This window comes from Vipera ursinii, assembly GCF_947247035.1.
Source record: "Vipera ursinii genome assembly, chromosome: 1".
Classification (NCBI taxonomy): Eukaryota; Metazoa; Chordata; class Lepidosauria; order Squamata; family Viperidae; genus Vipera; species Vipera ursinii.
The window spans coordinates 218,283,799-218,306,083 of NC_139512.1; the positions used below are offsets into that span (position 1 = coordinate 218,283,799).

The 22,285-nt window shown below is 39.2% G+C and overlaps 1 protein-coding gene across 1 annotated transcript in view; it reads left to right on the plus strand.

Moving 5' to 3' along the window:
- The window catches only part of MBOAT2 (membrane bound glycerophospholipid O-acyltransferase 2), a 95,677-nt gene that overhangs the window by 50,566 nt on the left and 22,826 nt on the right, over nucleotides 1–22,285 (plus strand). The window contains exons 4-7 of the mRNA XM_083352591.1: nucleotides 11,049–11,144; nucleotides 16,405–16,460; nucleotides 19,072–19,126; nucleotides 20,177–20,360. Coding sequence (XP_083208717.1) covers nucleotides 11,049–11,144; nucleotides 16,405–16,460; nucleotides 19,072–19,126; nucleotides 20,177–20,360 — 391 coding nt within the window. The remainder of the gene's footprint in view (nucleotides 1–11,048; nucleotides 11,145–16,404; nucleotides 16,461–19,071; nucleotides 19,127–20,176; nucleotides 20,361–22,285) is intronic.

The window sequence follows — 22,285 nt, forward strand, 5'->3', positions numbered from 1 at the left end:
ATGTATTTCTAAAACTACATACACTTTAAAAGATTGGCCTATTTGCTGATTTTTTTATACTGTCAAATCACAACAATATAACATGACTCCCAGGTTATAGTAATAAAGTAGAACGTGACACAGTACAGAAAAATAAAATAATTAAAACTGCCATCATCCAAGAAAACAAAGATAAGTCAGTGATGGCAAGCCTTTGGGGCTTGGCATGTCCAAAATGTGGAAACTGCCTAACTTGACTCAGCTGGTGTGTCTCCACACCACCACCACACAAAAAAAGGAAAAACAATTCTCTATCTCCCCTTCCACCCTGAGGCTGGACCAGAGGCCTGGTGCTCAGTTTCAGCCCCAGCGCCCCCAACGGTACTTAATAAGATGGCTTTGTGCTGTTCCTCAAGATGCATGAGTCTTGGGCAACTTCACAATTGCCCCTGTGGCCTAGCACTCCCCCGGATCTGCTTCACACTGCTTATCTTCAGGAGGTGTTCTCTTTGTGATGACTAGCTGAGGCTGCTCCAGGTCAGATGAAGCTTTCGTTCTTGAAGCAGCTTTGAAGAATGTTCTTCCATGGCCTCAGCAATCTCTGAAAACCATGGAAAAGTACACCCCATTCTTGTGTGAATGGTGGAGACCGCATGAGCACACTCCATTCTCATCTGGCCTCTGAAAATTGAGCAAGAATGGGGCATGCTTTCAAGGGTTGCTGCTGTTGGGTTGATGAACGCTGGCGTGTCATCCAAAACATCATGCTGTGTCACCATAGGTTTGCCATCAGTGGCCTAGGTACACTATCCAGGGAAGTATTAACACAAATAGTCTTAAATAGCAAAGGGCCTATGGAACAGTTCAGTTTTTACTGCTTTGCAGATCACTGTTAAAAGTATATAGAAATAAAAAACAAACAAATAAATATATAAATATGCCATTCTAGCCTCTGAGGAAGGCTACTTGATAAAGTGGGAGTGGTAACGAAGATATACTCTCTTGCATCTCTGTTTTGCTCTTTCATATAAGGATAGATAACCTCATCTCCTGAGATGAGTACACTGGACACAATGGTTCTGTCTGGAGGTGGTGGTCCTGAAGCCAAATTATGCAGGGCTTTCAAGCTTCGAACTAACACTTTAACCCAGTGGTTCTCATCCTTTTCTTCACCATGGACCCCCTTTTAATACCTGTTGTGGACCATGGACCTTGGAAACGGCCACAGACCACCAAGACTTACCTCACGATTTAAATCATAACATTTCTTTCTGGACCCCCCTGTGATGACATCACAGCCCCCCAGGTTGAGAGCCATTGCTTTAATCTATACTTGAGAACCTACTAGCCACCAATGCAACATTAATGTAACACAATTGAAGTTGATCTCACTCACCAGTATGCATGAAGCAGCATTAGCATTATTTGTAATTTCTGAGAAGTCCTCAGCGTTCATTACATATAGAGCTGGCTGTAGAAGTCTATCCCGGTAGTGATAAAGGGCATAAATTAATATCACCATGTCACCTCAGGGCTGACATGGCTGTAGCTGTCACAGAGGTTGAAGCTGTTCTGTTCCAGCCTACGACCGGCCCTGTTTGAATGTCAGGGACAACCCCTTTTTATAGTCAACAGGCTGGAAAAACCCAACCAAATTTATTTACAAAGAAATCAAAAGTTCAAACAAGTGTTAAACAGGAATAACAGACCAGGACTCTAGCAGAAGATCTTCAAACGGTTGCCTTCAGCAACCAGCACCTCCCACACCTTCCCCTTTTATCAGCAGTCCCAAGGCGTGGCTTCTCATTGCCTTCTTCTGCTCTCACTGAGTTGCCTCATGGCCTTTCTCTGTTCTACTCTTCTGGAATGCCTCCTGCTCTTAGCATCCCTGAATAGATCCAGCTGTGAATCATCTATGTCCAATACCTCGTGCTCACATGGCTGAGTCTGATGAGGAACATTACAGGAGGGGCCAGGCTGAGAGTCCTGCAGTGCATCAGAGCCTCCCTCTGACACCAAAGGCTCTCCAAACCCCTCCTCCTCCTCCTCTTCAGAATCATCAGACTCAGCTGCCGGTATCACAGGCTGACGCTGAATCACAACAGAAGCTAGGCAAAGGTCTTCTTGGCTGCAGCCTCCAGATAGCAATAGCCATAAGTCCAGGAAGACATTTCAGTCACAGATGTACTCTTTCAGGGGGAAAGCCACCATCCATTATTGCAATTGTTACATACAGGAAACCAAGTCATTTGGGGGGCAAATAAGTCCATTTTGTTAGGATTTCATTTCAGCTTGTTTTCTTCTACCTGACCCCTCCCAGTTTTCAGGCCCCAGATTAAGACTTTCATGGCATCTCCATCTTGACCCAAGTAGTAATACACAATATCATTAGAATGCTGATGGCATCTCACCAATGATACCCAGTAGCAACAGGTTAATTGAGGGCCACTTTGGTGTAGCAACTAATGTCCTTGATTAAAGACCATGAGCTTTATTTGTTCTTTAGGTATGAAAATTGGCTGGGTAACTTTAGGCCAAATATTCACTCTCAATCTGCCTGTCTATGGAGATTCTCAATCATCCAGGTCATTGTTGTCCCAAAGGTGCTTTTTCAGGAGGCAACTGGACTTTCTTTTTTTTTGAAGATGTTTTGTTTCCCATCCAAGAAGCTTCTTCAGTTCTGACTGGATGGTAGGGAATGGAGGGATTTATACTCCTTGCAGGCAGCTGGTCATTTGCCTTCTTTTAGGCATTGAGGCCTCTTGGAGGTTTATATGTGTCCTCAGGGTCACCTGAGTAGTGTAAATGTGTGTGGAGCCTTCTCGAGTCTGCTCCACCTGATAATTGTTGTTGAGAAAATAGGAGGCAGGGGTATTATGTTTACTGCCTAGAATTGTACAAATTGAGGTAGGATATAAATTAAATAATAATATAAAATGTATACGTGAAAGCCTAGGAAGAAAAATGATCATGCCTTGTGGGACTCTCCATGGAAATCTCTTTCCTTATTGATTGGACTTTCCTGCTCAGGAAAGGGAACAATTAATGTAAAATAGTGCTTCCTGACCTTCATCAGCAGTCTTGATCAATGACACCAACTCAAGAAGGTCAGAAAGAGTGCATTCCCTTCATCCAGGTCCTGACAGAACTCATCTAGGCCAATATCTCATGCCCGAGCCTTAACCCTGATGGAAAAGGATACGGATAAACTCTTTTTTATGAGCATTTTGCAGCAGAAGCTATACCATAAACAACTTTCTCTGAAAGGGTGAGGTTGGAGATAGGGTGGTAGCTGTCCAAATAATTCAATCCAGGGAAGTCTTCTTCAAAAGAAGACACACCAACATCTTAAAATCATCAGGCATATTTCCTTTCCCCAAACAGGCATTGATCATTTGCTGGACCCAACCACTCACACCTTCCTGAGCTATCTTGAGGAGGGCCATGGATCTAGACAGCAGATGATAGAGCCATGCTGGAGAGCGTCCTGGCGCTTCATCAGAGCCCACAAGCTGAACAGCATTCCAGATAACAATGTAAGACACTGCCCAGCCACACTTCAAGACTCCAGTCAGTAGAACTTTGCAGATATCAGCTTTGCAGGTAGTCCTCGATTTACAACCGCAGTTGGGACCAAAATTTTGGTTGCTAAGCAGTGTGATCATTAAGCAAGCCATCACATGACTGGGCCTGGTTTTTTTACAACCATTTTACCATGATTGTTAAGCAAATCATCACAGTTGTTAAGTGAATCACATGGTCATTAAATAATGCAGTCGTTAAGTGAATCCACCTTCTCCAATTGACTTTGCTTGTCAGAAAGCTGGCTGGGAAAGTCACAAATCACAATCATGTCTTTGCAAGATGTTGCCAATGTTCATAAATGTGAGCTGGATGCTAAACGCCCAAATTGCAATTTGACAGTGGGGGTGTGGTGATGGTTGTAACTTTGAGGATGGGCCATATGTTACTTTTTCCAAGGTTGCCATAACTCCAAACTGTCATTAAATAGTTGCACTTCGAGGGGTGCCTGTATCAGAAAAATGTACAAAACCATCCAAGCTTAGTTCCTACTTATCCTTCCCAAGAAGGGTCCAGTTAACTGTAGACAAAAGTTGTTCTTATTACTACAGTGCAGGCTGAAATGTGAGCTCTTTGTTTAGTATTATTTGTGTATCCTTATTTTTGTGTTGCTTACTGCTGGAGAAGAATCGGGTGAAGAAGATGGAAATTTATTGTGCGTATGTTTGATTATAATGACACATTCTATAAACCCCAAGCCTTAATACATTACATTGTTCTTGTAATTTATCTGCCAAGAATATAAGAATGAGGGTTTGTTGGGTTTTTTTTTTGTATTGGAGTGGAAATGGCTCCTTTCCATTTTGTTTTAATTATACAGAATGTGATTTTGATTGAGGAATATCTTACTTTTTTGGCAGAATACTTGGTTAAAATAAAGTGGTGTATTATGATTAATTTTAGTTGCATGCTGTTTTATTGAAATTGCTTCAGGTTGTGTGATATTATTTGAAACAAGCTTTTGCTATTTGCATGCAAAATTTATAAAACATATAGTCTAATACATGCATGAAAGCACTATTTTTAAGTGAACTGTGCTTATTTGTTCTAGTCTGCGGCATGCTAAATCCTGAGATGACAGTAAATGTGCATTAGAGTGCTTAATATCTAAATCTTAGTCTTTTCCATTTGTATCTGAGTTGTTGCAGTTGACTGAAATAATATCTAATTACACTTATTATCTTCATGCTTCTTTATTTATTTGCCTTACAAATATATTATGCAGTATATGTGTAGCAGAAATTTCTGCTTTATGAATTATTTTAATAACAGAGGCCAGAATACTCATCAATGTAAGAATAAAGGTAAAGTTTCCCCCACACATGCATGCTAGTCGTTTCCAACTCTAGGGGCCGGTGCTCATCTCCGTTTCAAAGCCGAAGAGCCAGCGCTTGTCCGAGGACGTCTCCGTGGTCATGTGGCCAGCATGACTAGACGCCAAAGATGCATGGAACACTGTTACCTTCCCACGGTAGTGGTCCCTATTTTTCTACTTGCATTTTTACATGCTTTCGAACTGCTAGGTTGGCAGAAGCTGGGATGAGTAACAGGCGCTCACTCTGTTACACGGCACTCGGGATTCAACCCGCCAAACTGCCAACCTTCTGATCGACAAGCTCAATGTCCTAACCCACTGAGCCACCGTGTCCCCGATGTAAGAATAGAGTGAGTTAATTTCGATACTGGAGCTTCCATCGCGAAATGGACCTTATGTAGTTTTTTGTTAATCAAATTATACATGTAACTCAAGAGGTTAGATATAGTATTGTAATGAAGGTGGAAGTAGAAATACAGTGATTTTATTAATAGTGTAGAGATTGCACGTTAGAATAATAGTTATTATTCAATGTTTCTATTCCTGTTATCTTCCCTTGTCCTTGGTTCACACCCGGTTCTTTGACTGCAAGTACAGTCTCCCTTTTTGTTGTCAACATTCCTTTCCTTTCCAAGCACTTTTATGCTTGTGTTAGCATTTTAATTGCTTCTCTAAAGGTCCTAGGCCAGAGGTAGGCAACCTTGGCTCAGCTTGGAAACCCCTCCCTTCCCCTCAGCATGGCTGGCTGAGGAATTCTGGGAGTTGAAGTCCACAAGTCATAAAAGAGCCAAGGTTGCCCACCCCTGTCATAGGCAAAGCAACTTGCAGGGTGGGGAACTGATCTGCTTAGCCTAGCCAGCTCCATTTTCCTTTTACTTCACATCTATTGAAGTAGACATCTGAACCCCTGCTGATGTTAGTCAAGCAAAGCATATTTCAGTAAACAGTGGTACACAGGTTTATTATGTAGTACCTTCAGTCTGCAAGGATTCAGGTTTCCCACAATTGAAAAGTGGTGACTGATAATAAGTTAATGTATTAGTTTTTCAGTTTGGTGCCGGATCCTTTTTTTTTTTTAACTTTTTAGGAGGATTTTGTTTTTGCTAGTACAGTAGTTCTGAATATCACTGATTTTGGTTGTTTGAATATATTCTATCCTATTTCTTTTTTTTTTCCTTTAGGAGCTTAACCTTAAGTCCTGTCTCGACAGCAAAAGGTCATGCTAGACAGGTAGTGGCAAATATCCCTTTAGAATACCTATAAACTGTTAAAAGATTTGGATAGATTTTATCTTAAAGTGGACGCTTGTTCATATATTACATTTTTATTTTAGATTTTCCTCCTGGGAATGCAGGGTAGTTAGTGCACATGGGGAGCTCCCCTTGTTTTTATCCTTACAAGAACCACACTTCAGTGTAGTGGAACTGAGAGGTAGTGAATGAGCTAATCATCCAGTTTGCTCATGGCCAAAGCAGATTAGGGTGTCCTTGAGCAGGCCACTTTGGAGCTCTTTGTACATCTTCTGAAACAGTAGCTCTTAGCCCTAAGACATCAGATTTTTTTTAAACAGACCTTTCCTTACCCTTCTGATTATATTTGAGATCTTCTAATAAACTCCTTATAAAAGGAGAATGTTGAAATGTTGTTTTATGATTTATGGATTCTGAATCTGGAATTACTTTATCAAGCCCTTCACACTGTTGTTGGAAGGATAAAAATGCATCAGAAATTGTTTCAGGGTTTTTGCTTGTTTATTTGTTTGCAAGTTAATTCTCGTAGGAAGACAAATTTTAGGAGGATTGGGATACCATTAGTGGTGTATTATTTGTGTGACCGTATCCAAATTCAAACCAAAGTCCAATCTCTTTCATCCTAATTCTTATATGTGTCTGTCTTTAGTGGCAATTATTTTATTACTCTCATCTCTCATTACTCTCATTTACTAACTGAAATAGTCTTAGTTTAATTTCATATAAATTTTATTTTAAATCTCTGTGTGTGTGTGTGTGCACGCGCGCACGTGCATGAACTGTGTGTGTGTGTGTGTGTGTGTGTGTGTGTGTGTGAGAGAGAGAGAGAGAGAGAGAGAGAGAGAGAGAGAGAGAGAGAGAGAGAGAGAGAGAGAGAGAGAACCGTATAGCACTTCCTTGCTTGTCTATGGGTTTTTTTTCTTTTGGGGGAAGAAAATCATGTACATGTACAGTACATGTTTAGGGCATGAAGAAGTTGAAGACCCTGGCTGATCTGACATTATAAAAATCTCCTGTATCATGGCTGAACTATCCTTTGATTTTTCTTCTTCCAGCTACATTACAGTTTGTTATACCTTTCAATACAAAAGGAAATCTAACAGCAATAAAAAAATAAAAAAATAAAATCCTATGTTTTCATCAGTCTAGCACTGATGATGTTACCTAGTTAGGGCAATGAAACGTCTACAAGAAAACAAGCAAGCTCAGAGAGCACCAAGGACCCCTCATTTCAACCCTGAGCTACAAATATTCTCCTTCGTTTTCCTTGTTGTCTTTTTATCTTGATAAGCATTAATTGCCTGTTGTTATGGGCTTCTCAGAACCTGAGAAAATGGATAATATCTTGGGAAACATTACTAGCCCGTAACACCTAAACATTATTCCATTATCAGTAAAATTGTTAGCCATCTCCCCATCTGTTAAATGTTGTTAGCAAGGGAAATAAGCAGTCATAGTCCTGGCGAATCCTCTAATAAATTGCGTGCTAAAACGAAAACTTCCAGTTTTTGAGTTTTTTGTAACTTGTTTTTTTCTTTTAATAAATTCAATTAAAGAAGACTTTTTGAAAATCTTTGTTGTTGTTCTTGCCATGCTGCTCCACATATCCTAACTGTGTTAGCCTCATCAAGTAGACCAGACCAGACCAGAAAACTAATTCTATAGGAAGGCTAAAGCTACTTTTATTGAGATTGGCACAAATAGCGGGCTCTTGTAAGGCTGATTGTGTTGTACTTGCTTCCTTTCTTATGTGAATTAAGGAGTGCCTGTCTGGAACTCTTCTGCTTGTTGTGAACTTAAGATACTTTTTCCCTTCTTGCTTTGCTGATGGATGTTTTCTGTCTCTGTCAAGATCATCTTGTTTTATGTAATGAGAGATAGGACAATTACACTCATCTCTTAATTATTTTTCTGGTGATTTTCTGTATGGAGTCATAGGGATGATCTTGGAGAAAGTATGCGGAGATGATTTCAGCAACATCTGTACAAACATGCTTTAAGCCTGTAAAATAAAGAAAATATTAGGGAGAAAATCACCTCCTTGGATGTAAGAGGGAGGGAAGGAAAAAAACAGTCTTTTAAGTTACTGTTACTACAGCCTATAACAATAAAGTATACTTCCAGTCAAACCTCTGGAGTCACTTTCATTGTCTGGCCCACAACAATGATCTCATAAAATGAAACAAATAAAAAATGCATTCTCTTAGCCATGTAGCTTAAGGCATGTGGCTAGAAGAACCCAGCCTTTTCTTAGATACACAGCAATCTCACAAGAGAGAAACAAAATCCAATTTATTGCAAGAAAAGAAGAGAGAAAGTATAAGCCATGTTTTAAACTTTGAATGCATATATTTAGCACGGGAAAAAGGAGAATAAAAAATACCTAAACAAGATGAAATGGTGTTGCCTTGATCAGGATCAGCCGTCAGAAAATGTAAGACAAAGATCACAAGATGGTGCCTGTCTGCTCTAGGTCAAAAGAGCTTGGTTTTAAAGAGATGGGAATGGGATTTAAATTACAAAAGATTGGTACAGCTATAGATAGTCCTCATTTACTGATTGCAATTGGGGCCCGCCATTGTGTCACTGCTCAACATGGCCATAAAGTGAAAATCATGTGACTGTGCCCAACTTGATGTTACTTTGTCAGTTCCAGCAGTTCCAGTTGTTAAAGCAAATCACTGTGAGTTGTTAAGTGTGAAATCATGTGACACGTGACTTTCTGTGGGTACCCTGTTGACTTTGCTTGTCAGAAGGTCACAAAATGTGATCACATCATCTTGGGACACAGCAGCGGTCATAAATATGAACCAGTTATAAAGCATCTGAATTTTGATCACATGACCCTGGGGAATGCTGAAAAGGTTGTAACTGTGGAAAACAGTCATAAGTTAGTTTTTTCAGTGCCATTGTAACTTTGAATGGTCGCTAAATGAACTGTTGTAAGTCAAGGACTACCTGTATATCTCTTCAGAAAACAACCGCTTTTTCCAAAACAGTGGTTCTTTTTCTTAATTTACTTAGACTTTCTCTAGCAATTTAGGGAGACTCCACTTCATTCATAGGCTGCTGAACAGATGCATCAGCCTCCATTCCTGACCAGGCTTGCTCCTGGCTTGTCCTCTGGTTCTGTACATTAGTCTCACTCATGGAGATGGACTGACTGACTGGCACGAGGTTTGTCGCTGTGAAGATCAGAATTTGGAGCCTGCTCAGTTACAGCAGAAATCTTTTAGTTACTGAGATGAGGAAAATGGATGCTTTTGCTCCCTCCATTTTAATTAAATGATTTGTGCTTCTGTTTCCCATTTCTGACAATACCCCCGGGGAAGTACAGCAGAACTAAATGCTGAGGAATAAGATATGTATGGACTGAATGTACAAGTGTAGGGGAAATGTCAGTTGATTTCTGTGCAGTTAAAAGAACTTACATGGGTGGTTATTCCGTCATTATCATTTGTTCATGGTAATAAAATAACATAACAGGCATGTATTCTAGTGCAAAATGCTTCAAACGTTCATCGGAAAAGAAAGGATATGAAAAAAAATTGTCCTTGCTGAGCAAATGCACGTTTGCTCGAAAAGTTCATAAATGCTATTTAATGCAGAATTATCTGCCCACATATTAGAAAAAGAAAGAGAAATTTATCTTTTTAATTTGCTGAAAGGCGGTATTTGTATGGATTTTTGGGGGATTATATGGATTAATAAGATTTCTGTAAAAACCATTTATTTTATAGAAGTTTCAAATATGCAGACTGCAACTCTGAATGCTTATTATTTGGGTATAAGAGAAATTTAATCCCATTTAAGTACTCTGACTTACAGCCACAGCCTCATCTTAAATCTTACTGCGAGGTGATACAGAGAGTCCTAACTTGTATAGGTAGTTCTCAACTTTACAACCACAACTGAGCCCGACATTTCTGTTGCTAAGCGAAACACTTGTTAAGTGAATTTTGCCTCATTTTACGGTCTTTCTTGCCACAGATGTTAAGTGAATCGCTGCAGTTGCTAAGTTAGTAACACGGTTGTAAAGTGAATCTCTCTTCCCCATTGACTTTGCCTGTCCGAAGGTCACAAAAGGTGATCACATGACCGCAGGACATTGCAACCGCCATAAATATAAGCCAGTTGCCAAGCGGCTGAATATTGATCACATAACCATGGAGATGCTGTAACGGTCATGTAAGAAACCAGTCATAAGTCTTTTTTTCCCCAGTGCTGTTGTAACTTTGAACGATCACTAAATGAACTGTTGTAAGTCGAGGACTACCTGTATCGCTTGTCACTGCCATGGGGCAAATTGTACAGGATATCATTTCCTCACTATATATGTCATTCCAGAAGGTCCTCTGAGCTTTCAGGCTGTAGTGAGAAAGCCTCATGGTGGCATCTTGGTCTTGGCTTTCTGATTTCAGAATCCAGTGTATGCATAGTGTATAATATCTTTAAATTTTAAAATAGTGTAGTGTAATGATAGATCCATGCAGAACTTGTAACAAGTGGTAAAATACTGAATAATTTGCGAAAGCATTTTTTTATACATTATTAGGTTAACTTTTTTCACAGTGCAGTGCCGCTTTTTTTTGCAAAGCAGCTTTAATTAAAAGTAATGACAATAAAGGTGCTTTTTGCTGTCTGTGGTCATTCTGTGTCTCTGTTTAGGTGAGGAAATATCTGAAAGGAGACCCAGTGAGTCACAGGTTGTGTGTGTGTGTGTGTGTGTGTGTGTATAAATAAAAGGATTAGAAATGTGAACCAGTTGACAGTATGAGCACATTTGGGAAAACACTGTGCTTATGATATAAGGTGTCAGACTACATTATTCTTTCAAACACTTATCCTAAAAACAAATTAAACTTATGTTAATGCCTATAGGCAGTATGAGAGATAACCCAATGACTTTTTTTCTTTTCCAGATATTGTTTTGTTTTTGCTTTGGGATACCTCACTGTGTGCCAAATTTCTAGAGTTTATATATTTGACTATGGACAATATTCTGCTGATTTTTCTGGGTAAGGATAACTATTTTCAGTACTTGCAATTATTTCTGTAGCTAGATGTAGTTAAGTCTGAATTAAGTCTAATTTACTTGAGATTTCATATATGTCTGAAAATTTCAGAATTTTTAAAAATCAGAATGTGTGCATTTTAGAACTCTTTACCTGTTTGTTTATTGCAACAGAAGAGTATGAGGTAATATAACTCAGACATAATATGGGAAAATGTGTGTGTGTGTACATACATACATACATATGATGAAGGCTGCCCTATCACAATTTCCTATCTAGCTCCTTATAGCTCAGAATAGAACTATATCTGAAATAGGATGTTTGTGAAAATGATTTCTCTGTGTGCTAAAAGTCCATCCAGGGGATCCAGCTGATGTTGGATGGACAGGAGGAATTCAGATCAAACCACTTGTGTCATCTCCTGATTAAAATGTATAGCCAGTTCTTGACTTATGACCACAGTTTAAAATAGAATTTTGGTCATAAGTCTTTGTGGTCTTAAACTGAGTCACCAGACTCAGATGACCAGACTCAATTTTACAACTGTTTTTATGATGGTCATTAAGCATGTCATTGTAATCATTGCATTGTAAGTCTGAATCCAGCTTATCCAATGGATGTTGTTTTGCCATTTTTGCTAGAAAATGGCAAAACATCCACAAAACACTATCTCACATGAGTGCAGAATGCTGCAACTGGTCATAAATGTGAGCTGCTTGCCAAGCACCGAAAATGCAATGATGTAACTGTGTGGATAGTGTATCGGTCATAACACTGAGGATGAGTGTAAGTAAGTTCTTTCAAGTCAGTCATAACTACAAATTTTGTTAAGCGATCAATCGTAAGTCCAGGACTACCTGTACCTTATTGCATCTGGCAAAACATAGAGACTTTAAAAATCTTTATATGTCTCTGGAAACGTCCAGTGCAATCATGAACATTGAGAGACTTCCTTTCTGCAGTTCCTTTTCCCTAGCTTCCCCTTCCCTCCTTTTAAAAGCTTGGTTTTGTATTTGAGGTCACAAATTAATCTTTTTTGTACTGGGGAAGTGTATGAAAGCTGATAAATCTTGCCTATTTTCCTACAATTCTCTTGGAACAAGACACCAAAGTTACTTTTAGAAGAAATTGTTTATATTGCAAGAATGTGTCTTCATTTCTCTACTTTTGAGTTATTTAATTGGGAAACAGCATTCTCTAGGGTACTGCTGAATTTCTGTCACATTGCTTTCTCTGCTATTACCATTATGTGTGGGTCTAAAAGAAAATCTTCTGTGTGATGTAGAAATGGCAAAGTACTCCCTGCGGACTGATGGTTCAATTTTTCAAGGTTGGGTTTTTTTTTGTTCTTAGTTGCGAAGTTGTGTCCGAACCACCGCGACCCCATGGACAACGTTCCTCCAGGCCTTCCTGTCCTCTACCATCTTCTGAAGTCCATTTAAGCTCACGCCTACTGCTTCAGTGACTCCATCCAGCCACCTCATTCTCTGTCGTCCCCTTCTTCTCTTGCCCTCAACCTTTCCCAGCATTAGGCTCTTCTCCAGTGAGTCCTTCCTTCTCATTAGGTGGCCAAAGTATTTGAGTTTCAACTTCAGGATCTGGCCTTCTAAAGAGCAGTCAGGGTTGATCTCTAGGACTGACCGGTTTGATTGCCTTGCAGTCCAAGGGGCTCGCAGGAGTCTTCTCCAGCACCATAGTTCAAAGGCTTCAATTCTTTGGCGCTCAGCCTTTCTTATGGTCCAACTTTCACTGCCATACATTGCAACTGGGAAGACCATAGCCTTGACTATACACACTTTTCTTGGCAGGGTGATGTCTCTGCTTTTTAGTGTGCTGTCTAGATTTGCCATGGCTTTCCTCCCGAGGAAAAAGCGTCCTTTAATTTCTTGGCTGCAGTCCCCTTCTGCGGTGATCCTGGAGCCCAGGAAAATAAAATCTGTCACTACCTCCATTTCTTCCCCATCTGTTTGCCAGGAATTGAGAGGGCCGGATGCCATGATCTTGGTTTTCTTAATGTTAAGTTTCAACCCAAGTTTTGTAGTCTCCACTTTCTGCCATTAGAGTGTTATCATCTGCATATCTTAGGTTGTTGATATTTCTCCCGACAATCTTAATTCCAACTTTTGATTCATCTAGCCCTGCCTTTCTCATGATGTGCTCTGCATATAAGTTAAACAGGCAGGGCGACAGTATACAGCCTTGCCGGACTCCTTTCCCAATTTTGAACCAATCAGTGGTTCTGTGTCCAGTTCTCACTGTTGCTTCTTGACCCGCATATAGGTTTCTCAAGAGACAAATAAGATGGTCTGGTACTCCCATCTCTTTAAGAACTTGCCACAATTTGTTGTGATCCACACAATCAAATGCTTTAGCATAGTCAATGAAGGAGAAGTAGATTCTTCTTCTGGCTTTCTCCATGATCCAGCGTATGCTGGCAATTTGATCTCTAGTTCCTCTGCCTCTTCGAAATCCTGCCTGTACTTCTGGTAGTTCTTGAGCCACATACTGCTGGAGTCTAGCTTGTAGGATTTTAAGCATAACTTTACTACCATGAGAAATGAGTGCAATGGTGCGATAGTTTGAACATTCTTTGGCACTGCCTTTCTTTGGAATTGGAATGTAAACTGATCTTTTCCAATCCAAGTTTTCCAAATTTGCTGGCAAATTGAGTGTAGAACTTTTAGTGCATCATCTTTTAAGATTTTGAATAGCTCAGCTGGAATACTGGCACTTCCACTAGCTTTGTTGTTGCTCAGTTTTCCTAAGGCCCACTTCACTTCACATTCTAGGATGTCTGGCTCGAGGTCAGTGACCACCTCATCGTGGTTATTAGGGATGTTAAGCTCGTTCTTGTACAGTTTTTCTGTGTAATTTTGCCACCTCTTCTTAATCTCTTCTGCCTCTATTAGGTCCCTGCCATTTTGGTCCTTTATCATGCCCATTTTTGCATGAAATGTTCCATCTCTCCAGTTTTCTTGAAGAGATCTCTGGTCCTCCCTATTTTATTGTTTTCTTCTATTTCTTTGCACTGTTCATTTAAGAAGGCATTCTTATCTCTTCTAGCTATTGTCTGGAATTCTGCATTCAATTGGGTGTATATTTCTTTTTCTCCCTTGCTTTTCGCTTCCCTCCTTTCCTCAGCTATTTGCAAAGCTTCCTCAGACAGCCATTTTGCTTTCTTGCATTTCTTTTTCTTTGGGATGGTTTTGGTTGCTACCTCTTGTACAATGTTGCGAACCTCTGTCCATAGTTCTTCAGGCACTCTATCAGATCTAATTCCTTAAATCTATTTGTCACCTCTACTGTATATTCATCAGGGATATGATTTAGTTCATACCTGAGTGGCCTAGTGCTTTTCCCTACTTTCTTTAATTTAAGCCTAAACTTTGCAACGAGAAGCTCATGGTCTGAGCCAGTGAGCTCCTGGTCTTATTTTTACTGACTGTATAGAGCTTCTCCATCTTTGGCTGCAGAGCACATAGTCAATCTGATTTCTGTGTTGACCATCTGGTGATATCCATGTGTAGAGCTGTCTCTTGGGTTGTGGGAAAAGAGTGTTTGCTATGACCATCGTATTCTCTTGACAAAATTCTGTCAGTCTGTGCCCTGCTTCATTTTATACTCTCAGGTCAAACTTGCCTGTTATTCCGGTTATCTTTTGGCTTCCCCCTTTAGCATTCCAATCCCCCATGATGATAAGGACATCATTTTTGGGTGTTAGTTCTATAAGGTGCTGTAGGGCTTCATAGAACCAGTCAATTTCATCATCTTCAGCACTGGTGGTTGGGGCATAGACTTGGACTACTGTAATATTGAATGGTTTGCCTTGGATTCGAACCGAGATCATTCTGTCATTTTGGGGATTGTATCCCAGTGTTGCTTTTCCTACTCTTTTATTGACTATGAAGGCTACTCCATTTCTTCTGAGGGATTCTTGCCTGCAGTAGTATACCTGATGGTCATCTGAATTAAATTCACCCATTTTAGTTCGCTGATTCCTAAGATGTCGATGTTCAGTCTTGTCATCTCTTGTTTGACCACGTCCAGCTTTCCTTGATTCATGGATCTTACATTCCAGGTTCCTATGGAGAAAAAATCTTTACAGCTTCGGACTTTCCTTTCACCACCAGATACGTCCACAGCTGAGCGTCCTTTCGGCTTTGGCCCAGTCACTTCATTCTTTCTGGCACTACTAGTACTAGCCCTCTGCTCTTCCCCAGTAGCATATTGGACGCCTTTCTACCTGAGAGGCTCATCTTCCAGCGTCATATCTTTTTGCCTTTTGTTACTGTCCATTGGGTTTTCATGGTAAAGATACTGGAGTGGGTTGCCATTTCCTTCTCCAGTGGATCACGTTTTGTCAACTCTCTGCTATGACCTGTCTGTCTTGGGTGGCCCTGCACGGCATAGCTCATAGCTTCATTGAATTATGCAAGCCCCTTCGCCACGACAAGGCAGTAATCCATGAAGGGGCAAGATTGATTATGTTTTAATATTTATGGAGCAAGTGTATGTGCAATTGAAATCAAGCTAAATTTTACTGGTCCATTATTTAGAGGGGTCAATGCTATTTTTTTCTGTTATCTCTCTGTCTGCTTAATGATACTGTATTATTCCTGTTTGACATTTTGTTATTTTGGGAATGCTTTTTTTAAAAATTTTTTTAGAAAATTTGGCAAAATCTTTAGATTTTAAATCTGAAACATGTGTCAAAGAGAGGTAGCAATGGTGGGGAATGGTGCACATGCATGTAGCTGAATGCTTACATAATGAGAACAAGCATGTCTGAAAGTCAAGCTTCTCTTTCTCCTCTGCTTTTTGTGCCTGAAGGAAAGGGCTTAAAATGTCCTGTTTTTAATTTGTGACGAATTTTGTCCTCAAATCAGGATATCCCCATCTGAAACGTCATTTGACATTTGGTTCACAATAAAGTAATGTTTTGTGACAAAGGAAGGATGGAAGCTTCTTCCTTTATGGAGGGAGGAATAATTGAGCTGAAATGTCTTCATTTTCTGAACAGGCTCTGTGACTTCTCAAGCAAATCAGCTATAAACCTTTTGAAAATATATCATTTCCTGTCAGTGTAAATGCCATTAGTTGCTTTGTTTCTTTCTGCTTGAGCCTATGTGTATGTATGTATATATGTATATATATTAAAAAGACTCATAACTATTCTGTCTCATGCAGCATCACCTTGCCATAGAGAAGTACTGTTTTATAAAAGAAATCTAAATTTCCTGTCCTTTCTCCATCTTTGTTACAGCCCAATGATGATAATTACACAGAAAATTACAAGTTTGGCATACGAAATTCATGATGGTAAGATTTGGGGGTGAGAAAAGACTTCCTTGTTTAAATTTTTAACACAAATTGGGGAGGAGATTTTTTTAAAAAAAATTTGCAGGTAGAACAATGTGTTCTGGCCAGCTAAACTTTTAACCTTGCAGTCTTGAAAAACCCTTTATTTTCTATCCATATACCAGATATTCAATCAGTTGAAGAGATGATATATTTTTTCTTATAAAGCCAGTGGAATTTTATTGACAAAACTGATATTTGTAATGATTTCATTAAACAAATATTTCTACTTAGTTTTTTGCTTTCCTGTATAATTATTAATTTTCAAAATGGGCAAGTTGTATTGCTGTATTAATTTATTAAGTCAATAATGTCAACTTTTTTTCAATTTAACACTCAAGGAAATTTACATATCAAATGTCTATAGAAAATAAAAACATTGTAAATGAAAATAAAAGTAAGCCACAAGTTGCAAAAAATAAGTAGTAAAAATTGTGTAGAGTTAGGAAAATACTATGAGTCCAAATAAATAACTATAATTAGCTATTTAGTTTTGAGAACTGAAGATCTAAAAAGAGATTGCTTTTAGACCAGGAAAGTTAGTTGGCTTTATTTGTAAATAATCAGAGATAATGGCTGCATTAGAATATAACTTTAATCATGGTTTGCATTATGTCGGCCTCATGATTGCATCCTTCTTCCCTCCCTCCCTGAAATATTAGAGGCAGCAATGGCAGTCTTCCAAATTGCAATTAACATTAAATAAGTGGATTTCCTATAGTAGATGTATCCCCTTTCTTAAATCTTATGCAGAAACCTTAAGAATTTGGGGTTTTTTAACAGGAAGTTGCTGTGCTCTCATGAAATCTGAATCATTTCATCCAAATAATTTTTCAGATTTCCACAGCCGTATAATAGTGTAGTCTCTTGCCATTTAAAGCTATTAATTACTGCAAAAATCTGGACAATCATTAGATAGTAGCAGAGAGTTAGGATATTCATGACTCTTTGCTCCTTGTTAGTAGTCATCTGATACTATACTGCCATGTCGGAAGCACCAAAGCGTTTTTGCGGTGAAAGGATTAACCAATGACATAACCATTGCCTGGGGGGTCACCCAACGGGAGGCTCCTTTCATGTCCCCATTAATGAGCCCACCGAAGTGGTACCAAGAGCCTTGGTGGAGCAATGGGCTAATGCCTCCTTAAGTAACACCAGCTGCCTGCAATTAGTGCAGGTTCGCATCCCACCAGGCTCAAGGTTGACTCAGCCTTCCATCCTTCCGAGGTAGGTAAAATGAGGACCCAGATTGTTGGGGGCAATTAAGCTGACTTTGTAATAATGCTGCTTGGGGGGGCGAAAGCCCTAATAAGCAGGCATATACATAGAATGAAGGCTATTGCTAAGCACATTGATTTGTGCTTAGAGTGTAAGCCGCCCTGAGTCTTTGGAGAAGGGCGGGATATAAATGGGATTAAAATAAAAAAAATAAAAAAAATAAAATACTTGTGTTTGCATGCTTTCAAACTGCTAGGTGAGCAGGAGCTGGAGTGAATGACAGGAGCTCACTCTGACTTTGAACGTGGGCTTACAAATTGTCAAGCCAGCATCCTAACCATAGGAACCACTGCGCTTCAGTCATCTGATTATACGGAGCCATATATGTTGGCTCTACTCACTGTTTTTAGATCAATCTCAGTTTACTTTTTCAATTGTATGCGTTGTTTCACCTTCTGATTCTTGGAAACTGCCTGGACAGGTCCTGCAGGTTTTTTTGCAAGTTTTTTCAAAATGATTTGCCATTGACTCCTTCCTAGGGCTGAGAGAAAGTGACTGGCCCAAGATCACCCAGCTTGTTTTGCTTAAGGTGGGAGTAGGACTTAGCTTCCTGTTTTTAGCTTGATGCCTTAACCACTACACCAAACTGGCTGTCAAGCTTCAAGTTATAACATGTTTAAAATTGCATATGATTAGTTCAGGTGAGACAGCAACGTAAACTAGGAGTTTGAGATTGTTTTGTTTCAGTTAATTATTTATCATAGTCTTTCTGATCCAAAGGTACAAGAAATGGCACTTTTGCATGATATTTTGACTTAGCCTAGCTTGTCATTTTAAAACAGATTATGGAAGCAATCATGGTTCAGACTTAGTCTTGGCTATGATCTGTAGCAGTGGCATGTTCTGATTAGCTTGCTTGAACTGAACATGAAAGCAAGGAATAATGCCAACCTTTTAAATAGTATTTAGACCTTGAAGAAAATAGCCTGATGATTCAGTGGCTTCTGCACACGGAGAGAATGGCTTTTTTCCTCTATAGTGAATCAAAATTCTGAACCCTCAAAATCATCTGGATGTAATAATCTGATTAGGAATTCTAGACTCATAACTCTGTTCCAATCTGCCCATCCTAGCTTAATCACAAAGAGGATTAGAATGCTGGTAAAGTGTCTTCTCAAATCTCTGCTAGCATCGGTTGCTCTTTTATTGTTTGGCCTCAGATTGCCTTTACTTCTCTTCATGACTACCCTACCAAAAAGGAAGAAGAAGAAAGAACTATCCTAACTCAAATGTGACTGTGGTTCTTGCAGCAGCAGCCCAACGGGTTACCCTTTTCTTTCTTGCTCATGCACAGGAATGTTCCGAAAGGAGGAAGAACTCTCGCCCTCACAGCGATGCTTAGCCGTGAGGTAAGCACTTCTCTATTTTAGTGTCAACGGCTGCCTCAGATTCCATCTGTCAGTCAGCCTTTCAGCAGCTTTGCAGGAGTTAGAGGCATTTAGATTCTGTGCATTTGGGTGCTTTCTGCCTTTTTACAGTAATACGAAGAAAGCCACGGTAAGTGCTTTGGGCCAAACTAAACAAAGCAGCATAAAAGCAAACTAAAATATATTATTAGTGTGCTACAAGTAGTCATCAGCTTATGACCACAACCGAGACCAGAATTTTTGTTGTTAAGCAAGGCAGTTGTTAAGCAGATCACTGCCGTTTTTAAGTGAATCACATGGTTGTTAAGCAAATCTGGTTTCCCTTGACTAAGCTTGTTGTGAGCAGGCTGGGAAGGTTGCAAATGTCAATAACATAACCCTGGGACACTGCAAGCATCGTAAATGCATGCCATTTTGATTATGTGAATGTGAGGATGCTTTGACAGTCAAAAGAGAAAGGACTGGTTGTAAATCGCTTTTTTGTGCCATTGTAACTTCTAATGGTCACTAAACCAATGGTTGTAAGTCAAGGACTACCTGTATTAACACTGAAGAAAGATCAATTTGCATTTTGTTGTTGGAGTCTGGCTTCCATGTCCCTGTTTTATTGAAGTAAATTTCTGGTAGCATGCTACTGAATTAGTCTGACTTCCTGGATTTTCTCTATTAAGGAGAAATCAGATTGCCTAATGAATCACGTCCCATGCTGTGCCTATTATGTCCAAGAAGGAAAAAACTGTCCCTTCAAATTGCTGAACCATAACTGCCATTGGCTAAATCTGATCGAGGTTGTTTAATTCAGCAATCTTTATGAGAGCTGCATAAAGATTGATCTTTTGAGTGGCACAGGACCCTTAATAAACCACTAATCAACTAGTTTTGAGTCCCAACTGTTTTATCTACGAAGTTTACTGTCAGCTAGACAGTTCATCTATAACCAATCACTACATGGTATTGATATTATTCTGTAGTAGAGTTCTTGTTACTAAAATAGACATACAATCTCACCAGTTGCTTGTCTTTGAATTACAGACACATGCCAAGTCTACTGGAATATTTAAGTTACAACTGTAATTTCATGGGTATCCTGGCAGGCCCATTATGCTCTTATAAAGACTATATTACTTTCATTGAAGGCAGATCATATCAACTGACACAGTCGGAAGCAAATGGGAAAGAAGAAATAAAATATGAAGAAACGGACCCCTCCCCAAATGTAAGATCCATTGTTATTGCAACGGTGCTGTTGTGTTTGCATGGGAAGTCTACTTTGCATTCTGCATTTTTCACAGGCATAACTCTGAAACTGTATCTGGATCATTTTTATAAATCCCATAGTTCTCTCTTCAGTAATCAAGCATCTAAAGATCAATATTCTCCATAGATACTTACTTTCGGATCTTGTGGGTTGTAGAAAACGTGGGACTTGCGTTTATATCATTCCACATACTGCCATCCAAATTATCAGTAAAAACCAAGGCAAGTTGTTTTTATTTCTCTAATTTTTGCTGGTATTTGATTTCCATGCAATAAGTATTGCCTTAATTTTGTAGACTTTTCTTTCCTGGTAGTATTTCTAAGGCATCTTAGATATCCCACTGAACTGTAACTAAATTTTAAAACAAGAACCAAAAGATATTACAGAGTTGAATTTAAAAATCACTCTCATGATATAAAATATAAACAATAGATGTCTTACTTATTTGTTCTTCATTTAATTAATAATTAACAGGGCTGGGCAACATTTCAGATTCAAAGGCAGAAATGTGATTTGAAGTGCACATGGATTCTTATGCAATATCTGCCAGGAACTTCTTAAAGATCTTGATTTTTTTTTCTGGGTTCAGCTTCCCAGAGGGAAAAAATAATAATACCTTGAATTGTTTCCATCATCTGAAACATCCTAGTTGCTCCAAATCACACTTTTCTCTCAAAATCTGAAACCTTAATTAGCCACTTGTTTAATTAAATATATACAGGTAGACCTCAATTTATGACCAGCCACTTAGCAATCATTTGAAGTTATCATAGACCCTCCAAAAAGGTACTAGCAACCTGGATTCAATATTCTGACGGAAGGAACTCCTCTGTGGTCATATGATCATATTTTGGGCACTTGGGAACTGATCTGCATTTCAGGCTGTTTAGAATATCCCATGTTCATGTGACCACAATTTATGACATTTCTTGCTGGAAACTGCTGTTTACTTCCTGTTTCTGGGGGAAAAAATGCCCACTGCAGAGAGTGGGTTCATTTAACAAATACGGATTTGCAGAATGACCACTGTGATTCACTTAATGACCACCACAGAGAAATGTAGCAAAACTGGGTCAGTCTCATGACGACTCAGTGGACTGCCAGCACAATTTATAAACACTGTAATTCAAGGCTCAATTACGGTTGTAAATCAAGGACTATCTGCATTTAAATCAAAAAACTTGTCTCCTCTGATTTTCTCCTCTCCAGTTAGCACTTATAAATTTGACTTGGTTTTCTTAGCTGAAGTCTTCGCTCTACCTCTCCTTTGCTTTTATGGAGACCTTCCGTTGGGATTTCTCTCAGAAAATAGGCTTTCACCTCTCTTAAAAGAGCCACCACGCCTTGGATGCTTCCTTACAAGATGAGAGCATGATTACTTCTTTAGATACAGTTTTTTTTAAAAAAAAATAAATAAAATAAAAATAAAACAAGCATCCTTTCATCACCTTTCTGGGTCCCCCCCACCCCCCTTTCTAGGTTCTCATGGTGTTGAGCAACAACTTCTCAAGTCCACCTGTATGCTTACCAGCTTTCCCCCTCTTCCTTCGCTCAGGTTCTTTTCTACCCACTTTGGTCCATTTCTGAAGGCTAGTCTGGCTTATTTATTTTCTGTTAGCTGCATACTTTGGTTAGTAATATCATCAGGCAACATTAAGGGATTCCCCTTCCATTATTTTTTAGTCAAAGATGAAGAGAAGTTGTTTTATAGTGATGTGCAAATGCGGGTTTAGTAATTGCTGATAAGTATAAATGCCAGTTGTATTAATTTTCAGAACCGTAAACTGCTAAACATTCTGCAATTGTCGGTAAACATTTCCTCATACACTGTAAGGTGGGCAGTGGTTACAGGCATTAGATGCACATCTGCCTCATTGCTTTAA